The 12,193-nt window shown below is 40.4% G+C and overlaps 1 protein-coding gene across 2 annotated transcripts in view; it reads right to left on the reverse strand.

Moving 5' to 3' along the window:
• The window catches only part of myom3 (myomesin 3), a 72,125-nt gene that overhangs the window by 844 nt on the left and 59,088 nt on the right, over positions 1 to 12,193 (reverse strand). For both annotated transcript variants that reach the window (XM_084051895.1, XM_084051896.1), the window contains exons 25-36: positions 11,920 to 12,056; positions 9,524 to 9,668; positions 8,872 to 8,931; positions 5,526 to 5,593; positions 4,196 to 4,303; positions 3,195 to 3,282; positions 2,884 to 2,922; positions 2,435 to 2,540; positions 755 to 918; positions 475 to 511; positions 287 to 309; positions 125 to 180 (exon numbers count right to left, since the gene is read on the reverse strand). In XM_084051895.1, the coding sequence (XP_083908021.1) occupies positions 125 to 180; positions 287 to 309; positions 475 to 511; positions 755 to 918; positions 2,435 to 2,540; positions 2,884 to 2,922; positions 3,195 to 3,282; positions 4,196 to 4,303; positions 5,526 to 5,593; positions 8,872 to 8,931; positions 9,524 to 9,668; positions 11,920 to 12,056 (1,031 nt within the window). The remainder of the gene's footprint in view (positions 1 to 124; positions 181 to 286; positions 310 to 474; positions 512 to 754; positions 919 to 2,434; positions 2,541 to 2,883; positions 2,923 to 3,194; positions 3,283 to 4,195; positions 4,304 to 5,525; positions 5,594 to 8,871; positions 8,932 to 9,523; positions 9,669 to 11,919; positions 12,057 to 12,193) is intronic.

Consider the following 12,193-nt stretch of genomic DNA (forward strand, 5'->3'; position numbering starts at 1 on the left):
ATAATCAAAATTCTTGAGAAGATGTCTATTACTATTCTGGTTTCATCACACAATGTGTCACCACTAAGCAGCTAAACAATTCGTAATGATAATCTACACATCAATGTGCACTTTATCGCTGTACCTTGCCCTCCCTGATGGTCACCACATCAGGGAGACCCTTTGTAACCCTGGCCCGATCTGGAAACAATAAGGGTAAGGTTTAATCCTAGTTAAAGTCCTCACCATAACCATTCAATCAATTTAGCAGACGGAAATAGCATGGGGATTAACACATTCTACTCACTTTTCTCAGCAAATGCCACTTGCCTGCAGGAAATAAAGAAGGAGTCAAATCAAAGTGACATTAAGCAGGGAAAATAATTGTTGCAAATACCCTGTTGTTACCTCTAACCCCTACCCTCTACATAAGTCTGACCCCCATCTGTGTGTTCAACACAGAAAGTCATGCTGAATACAAGATGCTGCACTTACTTCAACCTTTGGAACTCTAGCAAGGCATCAGCAAAGGCTGTCAGAAATAGAGAATCAGAAAAGCATCCAGCAAATGATGTATCTTTATTTAAATCATATGAATACACATTTGATATAGTGCTTACTGAAGAAAAACTAAATATTTCTTAATACTGTTTATGAAGGATTAGGTTTATGAACTCTTAACAAATATTTAAAGTCTCAACATGTTTTTTCCCTGTTTTGACTGGGGTGAAAATGCCAGATAAAGGAAATTAAAATGGCTGGCTCTCCCACCAACCTTGTCCAGACAGTTCAAGATGGCGTTTGTGTGTCTCCTGGCCATCAAACATCTCCAGTGTGTATTTGCCCTGGTCGTTCTCAGTGGGGTTAAAGACCTCAACCCAGACCCTCTGCATACTGGTAGCAGGCTTGCATCTGGCTTCCTGGTCAATCCTCTTCTCCCTGCAGGGAATGGAATAAGGAAATCGTTGAGGTATTTCTCTTCCAGTGAAATAGACAAAGAGACTTAAGTTTAGAGATGCATGAGCTTCTGCAGAAAGAACATCAATCATGGAGCAGTCCACTCAGGTGAAATAAGTAGGGAATTGTTAACTTCCAGTGTTGCAGAGAGAAGAGGTGTTCCATAGTTCTTTATATAGGCTATATGATCAGATTACCGACAGCTATTCCATCACCTTGTATCTAATCTTCTGTTAGTGCTTTGAAAAAGGAATGGTCCGCATCACACATAATGAATACCTTTCTTTTTTCATTTTTTTCCCAGTCACCTGCTGACTATTTTCTCATGGCTGTTCTTAAAACTCCCAGCAGGGGGTGGTAGCAGCATGAAGAAACCAACAAGACCTAATATGTGAAGTCCCCCTGTAGCTACTCTGCAGACAACAGGATTAGATCGTAAACAATCTTTTTTTTTTTTACATTGCTGAACACAATTTGCTGAACACAATGAATAAGCTGGTGGGATCAAATCTGACATATTAAATAACATGAATATATACTGTAGCCAGTCATTTTGATTCCCAAAGTTTAAAGTATACGGAATCATCTTCAGATGATTTGATCAATCTTTGACTGGAACAAAGTGACATTGATCTTCTGTTTGTTAGTCTGTTGAGGAATTTGGGGAATCAGTTGCTCCACAGACCATAGTTAATGGTATAGAGAGGTGTACAGAGAATAGCTATTTATTTTATATACTGTATGGTATAATATTGTATTGTATACTTAACTTTCAGTCTACTTTAATATTGCCAATGCCACAAGATAGTGGATTAAGTTACCCACCAAGCCAAGAAGCCTGTCCACGGTACTGATGAGCTCTATATTGACAGACACTCTATATTGTTCATATGCTTACTTTCTGCCCTTCAAGCTTATTTGGGTCAACTCATACACATGCCTTTGGCTGTTAAAATGAAAGAGGAACCAGAAGATGCAAATCGACCCCTTTTTATTAAAGCTGGTTGGCAAACATGGTTAAGAGTAGTCTTGGATGAGATTTTGAAAGTCTCTGTGCCTTGGCAGTGTTTTGTTTCTCAAAGACTTTCAATATCAAGGACCCCATATTAATATTTTTTATTTGGCCATGGACCCCATCTGAAAAATATAAATTTGTGCCAGAGACCCCCATAAAAGATTTGCGTTGTTAAAATGTGTTAAAAATTGCTCAAAACATTTTCAAGATCTACTGAAAATAGCAGATCTACAAGCTCACACAATTGTGAGCCGTTCAAATAGCCAATGTACACATGGGTCATATTAGTTAAAACTGCGGGACGGGTCCCTGGACCCCACTTTGAGAATAGAGTAGATAGGTTATTTTCAAAGAGCCGACGTATATACAGTAGGTTTAAAGTGCTCATGTGGCCTTACTGTTCTATAATAGTCGCTTCTTTTAGGCTTGTTTTCCTAGACCTGGTTGCTTAGTTCTTTCATAAAATCTGCCAACACTACTCACTTCAAGTGCCAGCTGTTCTTCAGGTAGTTCAGATAGTATTTGAGAGAGCAAAAGAACTTGAACCCGTCAGCGGTGCACTGCAGCTTCATCGGGCCTGCTGACAACGCTGTGGGACAGAACGAGGAAGAGAGAGAGAGAGTGAGATGGCAGTGTTGGTAATGGAGGGTTTACAAAATAATTCTAGAGGGGAAAAAAACTTTAATGTCACCATTTGTTTACACCTTTGTCAGCTTAGATAATTGGATCTGGGTGACAAAAGTGACCCAGATCGAATTTCAGTTAATTGCATAGTATTCTGGAACATCACACCAAACAATTAATTAGCATGGCTTTTAGTTGTAGTAGCCCCATACCAAAAGAGCACCCTTTATGTTAAAAAAAACAACAACTAACCGTTGACACATTTCGCAATGGATGTTCCCTAAATTAGGACTTTGTGATTAACTCACCGGACTGTTTGCTCAGGCATTGGAGAAGCTTATCAAACTCTGTAAATAAAGAGAATAATTAAACCTCCAGACAGAGTTATAGGCTATATTGTTGTTGGAACTCTATGAATAACAAACACAGGATTAGGCCACAAGGTGATACGCTATCAGAATCCTGAGGGTACATAAAGACAAAAGAAGGAAAAAATACAGTTTTCCTCCTCTCCCTTTATGAGGAGATGGAAATGTTATGGTGGCAACATTTTTGATGAGAGCAAATAGGATTATTGATGGTGTTTATTTCTTCACACAATGGCAGCGTCATGCCTCACCTTCATTCAGTAATTCCAAGGTGCTGTCATCCTCTCCCCTCCCGTCAGAAATCACAGCTTTGTACACGCCCGCGTCTGCCTGTGTTACCTGGGGAAAACCAAATCATAAAAAAGAAATACATCCATAACTTCTTCTATTCTATTATCACTGTTGGGTATTAATATGTCCAAAACTGTTACTTTTCAAGAAATGGAAAAAATAACCTGTGTTCCAGTGGATCCAATAATGTAGTTATGATTTAGTCACAAGCGCTTGTTAATACTTTTCATTGGTTAAATATTTATAAGAATGAAAGGAAGTCCGCACAGGTTGCTGCTCCGAAAAAGTTTAATGTGCAAAGGTTACAACGTTTCGACCATCAAGTGGCCTTTCGTAACCTTTGCCTATTAAACATTTTCGGAGCAAAAGCTGCCTGTGCGGATTTCCTTTTATTTTCATATGTTCATGTTTAGTTTAGCACTAGCAGCGACCAAGGTGGATGTGCATAACAATTATTTTTAAAATATTTATAAAACCCATAGATTGAACCACTTTTAACCTGGTGTCCCTACTTTGGCCATGTCATTATACGGTAGGTGAAAATGTTTAAACATTTTCAATTTCTTAAATTTATGGGGAAAAAAGATGATGATGAGTTATGGACATACAGTACAAGAATTCTGCCAGAGAGCGACGATATTAAATATTGACTCTAGAGAAAACAAACACCCACATAATTAGATTTTGCCACCATGATAACTTGGTTGTAACCTACTGTAACCTGGGGAATATCCCCAAATATTTGATAGTACGCCACAGCGGTGTGTTTATAAACAACCCTATGGATATCCACACCACACATCTTTTCTCTCGCTCTCTCTTCGCTCCCCTATTCCCTCAGCAACCATCTCAAATAATGAATCATATTCAGTATTCACCTGAGCTCTTAATGTCCTTCCCTTCCTCTGCTACACCATAATAAGCCTCAAAAATAGAACCGGGGGAAAATAACCATGACTACCTGTGGGATAACGAGTGTACTGATTCCTGATGACTGGTCGTACACAGCCTCCACCTGCATGCCATCCTTCGACCATTTCAGAGTTGTGTCCTTGGTTACATTTGTTACCTGAACAGGGAGAGAGGTACACCGCGTATACTAATTATGAATACAATATACACTGTATGCATGTATGCATTCATAATGATCAGCATTATCTTAAGATAGTGGCACCTGAACAGTATCATATACACAATGCATTGTGTGAACAGCCAGAGGCGAATGAAGTTCAGGTAACATTAAAATGATTGTGTTTAGGCATTACTTTACAGGTGGCTAGATATGGCCATGGGTTTGGTATGGTTAAGGTCAGGGTAAGGATCTGGGAGCACAGTTAGCCAGAGGTTAAGCCAATGAGATTGAGTGACCTTAAACTCAAGGATTCAGAACTTGTAGAAAGTACAACATGCCAGTTACAGAAAAATGATTCTGATAGATTTCTCTGGATGGATTTGAGTATATATATCATAATATGGGTAATACATAACATTAGACTTATTGTTGAATGTAGTAAATCCCCTCCTGCCCAGTCCTGGGAAGGAGGAGCCAGAGACTGGGCACTTGCCTTATGGACACAGTTGACTTGTGTAGAGTGATCGATCACACCTGCACTGATTGCAGAGGTCCCTTTAACCGAGACCCATACACAGAGAGAGAGTTATGTCACTAGCATAGACTCCTATCGTAAGAATGGAATGCAGAAGTTCTCTTTCTATCTCAATGAGGAAGTTCCAATGTTTGGAACTACAGGAGGCAACATCCCGCTTTGCAGAGAGATCAAAGTGTGACGCAACTCTCTCTCTCTATGGGTCTGCTTTAACCCGATTAAGACCGGGAAAGCATCTGTGTCATTTTAGATTTTAGCCATTATTTTATAGTTATATAAAAATAGCAGATCTACCAGCTCATACCGCAGCACTCGGTGCCCCGCTATGAGCTTGTATATCTGCTATTTTTGAATAGCCAAACAAATCTAAAATTACAAAGATGCTTATTGATGTATATCCGAGTATGGATTTATGTTACGTTTCCTTAGTTATTGGATTGAGTTACCTTTAAGTTCCTGCCACTATAATAAACACATCTTAACTTTATATCTCTGGTCTTGTGGTCTTAACATCTTAAAAAGCTCTGTATCCAGGTGCCTGAGTTGAATGAAGTAACCGGCAAAATAGTATGCTATCTTTACAGTGAATATGCCCCCTTTCAACTGAATTAGCCTCCATCCGTTGGTACATACAATTTGATTAATTACAAATGATTTGTGTCAGACTAAACATCTGTAAGGTACCTTGCACCTCATAATCAGTTCACAATCCCTTGTCACAATCCATGTCAGGTAATCCAGGAAGTAGGGTCCTTGGAAAAACACAGAAAAAAATGATTAACTACCTGCAGTGGACCAGAGAAACAATGACCACCTTCTCTTCCAAAATGATCAGTGAAACACACATTCATAGTACAACGTCAGCACTCCAGAGTAAGAATGAATGCAGCGTTACACCCCCACACTTTGAAATCCTGTTAAAGGGTGGTGCAAGACTTAATGTGGGATATTGAGTAACAGAGAAAAGGGAGCAGTGACAGTTGGCGCTGGGAAAATTAGTACAATAGGCATCTGAATCAATGTGGGAGACTGGGAGTAATAGACCCTCTGTGGATCCTGTTGGGTAATGTATAATTTATCCATTAAAAGGTGGGCTGAACAAAACACATCATTTGAACTTTGATTAAATGGCTTTTAGGAGGTCAGAAGCCCTCCCATGCGGAGGGGCTTCTGTCACATCTGTGGCGCTCCCACCTGTCCAGCAGATGTCACTCTCCCCTCATGATCTGCCCCCCTCATATGTCACATTACATCTGTTGATTGTCCATTATGTTTACCTGTGTCCTGTTATCTTACGTGTGTTTCTAAGCCATGCCCTCTTGTTAGTCTGTGTCCAATCGTCAGTTGATTATACTGTAAGCAGCCTGTTGAATTCTAGTGTCTATAATCCTGCGTGTTCGAATCTGGCCGCTGTCATTCTGGTGTATCCTACCTTTCTGTACCCAAGGAGAATGTTAAAGATGGAGAGCCGACGGTACACGTCACAGTACACACAGGGGCAGGCTTAGTGAAACAATATTTGGTGTGTGCCTTTTTGACGATGGTCAATAAATACGTGCATCTCAAATATCCAAATATAGTCTAAGCCTATCTAAAATGCAGGGTTAACAGAGCATGAGCGTGTTTTTATAAGGTGGTTGAGTCAATCTTCCCTCCCGTTCTAATTGTGCTCCAATGCCAATGATGCCATGATGAGTTTGAAGCATGCTTGGTCCACAATGCATCTGTATTAGAGGTTTGATTCTCTGCCCAGACCTGAAAGTTAAGTAGGAATGGTCTCGTCAGGCCGGTTTCGTTTTCAGATCTAACATCTTTTTTATTTATTGGGGTAAGCTATTTGGTGTGCTAGTCAGAATGTTAAATGTAATATAACATTGTAACCTTAAGCCTTATACGTATCGTCGATAACGTTACAACAATGTTATAATGCAAAATACATTGCAACATAAGTAAGTGCATAACGCATGTGCCCGGTCTTGTAAAATGTTGCACGTAATTCTGAATGGGTTTCTGTCATTCAAATTTCTCTATAATCTGATATAATCCTTGTGTCAAAATATGTTTTTAGCATCAGTCAATCAAAGGATATGATTTGAAATGGAAGTGTCTGATTTTTGCTGCCTAAACCACTCACTTTGCGAGTCCATTCAGTAAGATCCTGCACGTACTTCTGCACAGATTTTAGTCATTAAAATGTTCTGTAATTTGCAAAGACTGATTGTTAATTAATTATGTCAGTTATGTTTTATGATAGGTCAGTCAAGGTTGGAGAGAGAGAGAACGAGAGAGAGAGCGAGAGAGAGAGAGAGAGAGAGAGAGAGAGAGAGAGAGAGAGAGAGAGTCTCTTAGCGAGTTGATGGGTTTGAGTCTGAGTACATGTTCTGAACTGCACTGTCTGGCAGGCAAAATGCAGCCCCATTGTGGGAGCCAGGTGCACAAGCGTATGAATAAACACTATCTTTGAATGATTGCAACCTTTGTCAAATAAATGGTTCAGGAAAGTCAAATTCAAACATAGCATTTATTCATATGCTGGTCCACCTGGCTCCCATTGACTTCGATGCATTCCATCAAACCTTCGGCAGGAGTTTGCCTCCCAGTGCAGTTTGAATGCTTAGAACATGATGTATCTGACCGTTCCAGCTTTAGAAAGCCTTGCTTGTACCCATGGCTCTGTGTCCTGTTGTTGTATTCAACCTGTTGCAAATGTGTTTTACCCCACAATTCCTGCCTACTCTTTCCTGCATTTTGATTCAGTCATCATTGTATTGTGGCTTGCTTAAATCTTATTATGATTTCGTGGCGATTTAATAGGGGGATATTTTTTTTTTTTTTTTTTTTTTTAGATATTTCTATTGATTAAATGATTAATCTATCTGAATCTCATAAAGATTTGTAAGTGGCATTTCTGTAAATTTGTGTTTTCGTTTGTTCTTTTTTTTCATTCTCTCATTACAAAATATTGCCCCCCGCTGGCAGAGTCGAAATTGCCTGTGTGACTATTTTGACAATGTGTCTGTCATATATTTGTTGTGTATTTAGAGAAATGCACTTGTATAAGGTTATTGCAATTGCAAAGGCTGGTTCTGCTAAGGTCATCATTAAGCTACGGTAGGCCTATGCTGTAATTCGTGTCCGGGTAGCTCAGTTTGTCGCCTTTGGACCACAAAGTCATGGGCTCCTTCCCGGGCACGGCCAACTTGGCGTTTGAGTAGTACAGGGTCAAGTGTTTTTGGCTGATGCCGACAATAAGCCTTTCTGGCCTACTTACTTATACTGTGGGTCAAGTGTTTTTCAACAGTAAGGGCACAGTCACGGCGCACTTTAAATCCACCTATGAGGGTGGATTCTGCCAAAGCTTTTCAATGGGAATGGCGTGGTTTGATGGTCTTGCTCATCCTTCCCTGTGTCGCGCACACCTTGCGTTTATGCGTTCTATACGCCTTGTCTATTTGAAGCAGATAAATGCTCGAGACATATGCTGTTTTCTAGTCGAAGGCAGACTGTCCCAAGACTCAGGAAGTGACATGGTGCAACCGAAGGCGGTTCTGCTGCCAGCGCGGGCTACAGGGAGGGTCCTGAAAGTAAGTGACAGGTGCGTCACTGGTTATTGGGACAGAATGCGCTGGCTGCAAAAAAGAAACGTTGGCCGCACACAACCTGAGTTTATCAGCCGACAGCCATAGTTTGGTGTGACAGTGCCTTAAGGATGACTTTATAAATGGAATATGTGAGACTTGTTTTTCAGACAATGGCCGACAGCCAGACTACTTGGTCCCACAGAGACTGATTAAAATAAAGAAACAAGCATTAAGGGAAAGTTGCAACAAGCATTAAGGGAAAATCTAAGTTGCTTATACACAGAAAAATCCTTAGTGTTCATGCATCCAATTGTAATTTTGGGAGTGTACAAATGCAATTTTAAATCTATTTGGTATTCTGTTCACATTCAGAGTTATGTAAATTAACACAAAGAATTTTACTACTGTATGTTTGCCAGTATTGTACTTGAAAAGGGTAAACCTCTCACCGGACTTCCTCTTGTGGTTTTTTTGATTGGCCGCAGACAGGGCCAGAGTCTGAAGGAACTCTGCCAGAGAGAGATATTCACAGCATCACAATCTTTTACAAAATAAACATCTCTGCACAGGATACACATGGTTCTGTGTAGCTCCATGGGTAGAGCACTGACAGTGGGGCCATTTAAACATGTATATGCAGTCATGATATTGTGAGATGCTTTGGATAAACTTGTCCACCAAACGATACAGTAGCCATATGTCTTAGAAACAGGCTGATAATGTAGTGTGAACTGACCAGGGTCTTTGTAATTACAATTGCTAGACCAGGATAAAAAAGGATGGAGAGGATTCATGGAGAGGACAAAAAGGATTCAGGCTGGTGGTGAGTTTGATGGCAATTCAACTTGACAACAGCATGCATTTATCTCTTTGTGGAACAATTGATCTGCTCATAGCTACGGTATCTGAAAAATCACATTCCACGTGGGTTCTCCCTATCTAGTCTCGAAAAGATCAGACCTGTTCAAAAGTCTTCAAAGTAAGACAAAACGAAAAACAAATCACATCTTTTAGTGTTCCAAAGTATACCTAGCCCTCGTGGCAGTGTTGCACTTTGATGCTACTGAATGGTGTGACAGGGCGAGTGGGTGACTGACTTACTTTTATCCACAAACACCAGGGTGAACTGGTTCTTGGCACGGCCGTCCTTAAGCTGAGCCGTGTAGGAGCCTTCATCTTCCTGAGACGGCTGATCAAACAGGATTTCCACCAGACCGCTGGCCTTGTCAAAGTTAATCTTACGATGCTATGGAAGAGCACACGCACACGTCACATAAATTAATGCATGTACAGGCAGGTGCACACACTGCACGTCAATAAAACAATAACATGTAGGAGATGAGAACCTAGCATAATTTAAGAATTAGACACTCAGACATTAGGTAGATATTTGTTTGCCCTTATACAGACATGTACAAACTGCATCCGAGCACATACCAATGCACGCACAGAAACACGAACATTTGAGGTCTGTTTGCTGATATTCATATCTAGCAACATTATTGTGAGTGTGCAGTGATTGGCATCGGCAATGAATGTAATTTATGATATATGGGAGAGGCCTTTAATCAACTAAATGGCTTTGCATTCACGGGCCTCAACTCTGGGATCATTTGGAATCAACTGTTAAGAGCTGTTAATGATCCTACTCAGATACTGGAAGAATAATGGGTGAGAGATGAACATTGAATTAGGATGAATGGATGGGAGCTCTTTAATAATAAGCAGTATTTCAGAGGAAACATTGAGCTGCCAATTCATGGATTCATACACGGTATACAAAATTGCTCCCAAGCTCAATATTTTACCTCTCTGCCCTCAATAGTCCTGCTCCTCACAAACATACAATTGCATGCAAGCATACACACCACTATATGCATAGATACGGTTTTCAGAATGAGGAAAAAACATGTAAAATGTTATGTTGCACAATAATAGTTTTAAACTTAATCTCACCACAATAGTTCATTTTGCCCAATGATAATGGTTTCTCTGTCTTTTTATAGTGCACGATTCACATTTAAATTGCACTTGTGGCAAATGGTAGGTGAAACCATTTGATTATTTTTCCATACTCCATTCCATTATAGTACTGATAGTAAGTAAAGTGTTTATGAAATTGCTTTTCAATGAGAATACGCAGCTCTCACAGGCCAATTTCCCAAAGTCATATGAAGGTTTTGGCCATCAAACTATATCACAGTACCTGCGGGGCACTTATACATAATGTGTAAGTTAATGCACATTTCAATATGTGTGGATTAAATTATGTCCTATGCACATGGCATAATAATCACTCTGTGAAAAGTAGGACTGAGGTTTGTAATCTTTCACTATACATGATTAATGTGTGCATTTCTTTTACCTTGATCTCACTGGAGACCTTAAAGTCTCAAGACACTATGTAACTTTTTTTTAATGAATAAAATAAAAATGTGTCCAGTCTGTACAGTAGAGTATCTTAATAGAATATAACTTATACAATTAAGGTGGTTGTATTTTGTCTCCCTGCTCTTCTATTGAGACATTTAGATTGTGTCAAAGGTCATGTCTCACCTAGACACAGGATTGACCTGATGTTCAAGATTCAATTTATCCCCCGAGCAAGCAGGCCGGCTCTATTAGATCAATGGTAAAGATTTCAGCAACCCGTGTTCAAATCAAAGGTAGAAGAGGAAAGTTACATAGTGCTGCTTTAATTCCTAATCCAAACCATAATCATTTTCATAATAATATTTTTTTTATGGTGTGGCACTGTAGGGACCAACTCAGTGGCCTTGTGGTTAGAGTGTCCGCCCTGAGACTGGGAGACCCGATACCAAAGACTATCAAAATGGTATCCAATGCCTCCCTACTTGGCACTCTGCATCAAGGGTTGGATTGGAGGTACAGGTCCCTGTGACGTACTGGTGTCATCAGCAGTGTACTTGTACATCAAGCGGCCTCATGCCATAGACACAAGAGATAGGCTCCTGACCATATGGGCCTTATGGCTCTGGAACCATTGGTTCCCAAGGCTACCTATTTACAGTGTGGGCTGAGCTTTCTAGAAGAGGGACTCTGTGTGTGTGTGTGTGTGTGTGTGTGTGTGTGTGTGTGTGTGTGTGTGTGTGTGTGTGTGTGTGTGTGTGTGTGTGTGTGTGTGTGTGTGTGTGCGCGCGCACGCGTGCGTGCGTGCGTGTTCAGGGCTAATCTCGCAAACCACTGGACCTGATATTTCAACAATATTTTCCAGATGTGTTTTATACTTTTTTGAAACATTATACTTTTTAAAGCTTTCATTTATACTTGAAGTCAATGTAGGTCAGATTGGGCTGAAACTTTGCCTGACTTTTGACTGACCTCATAGTATTGACAACATATGACTGACGTCATAGACTGTATGAGATCCACATGGACGTCACTACGTTATTAGACCCTGTATTGTTAATATTATGAAGTTCTGACTTCATGGCTTGAGCAGAAAAAGAACATCCAGTTAGTGGCATTTGTCTTACGGGTGTGCTGGAGATCTCTTGGGCGTTGCATATGAGACGAAGCTCAGCAGCATTACTCAGGCTCTCTGTTTGAAGCCAAAGACGCACGCTGCCTTTCTCTGACACATCCACCTGCCAGCCTGACTTCAGGGCTATTACTGCAGCGAGGGACACCACAGGTGGAGAGGCACATTAAGCAGAGGTCACATTTAATCACATTAAGACTAATTTATATTCCGTGGTACGGCGGTGTCCCTTGCCAAAAAGAGCTGATCTACAAGTTAACAACGTGTCA

Source organism: Gymnoscopelus microlampas (assembly GCF_963454915.1).
Source record: "Gymnoscopelus microlampas genome assembly, chromosome: 3".
NCBI lineage: Eukaryota > Metazoa > Chordata > Actinopteri > Myctophiformes > Myctophidae > Gymnoscopelus > Gymnoscopelus microlampas.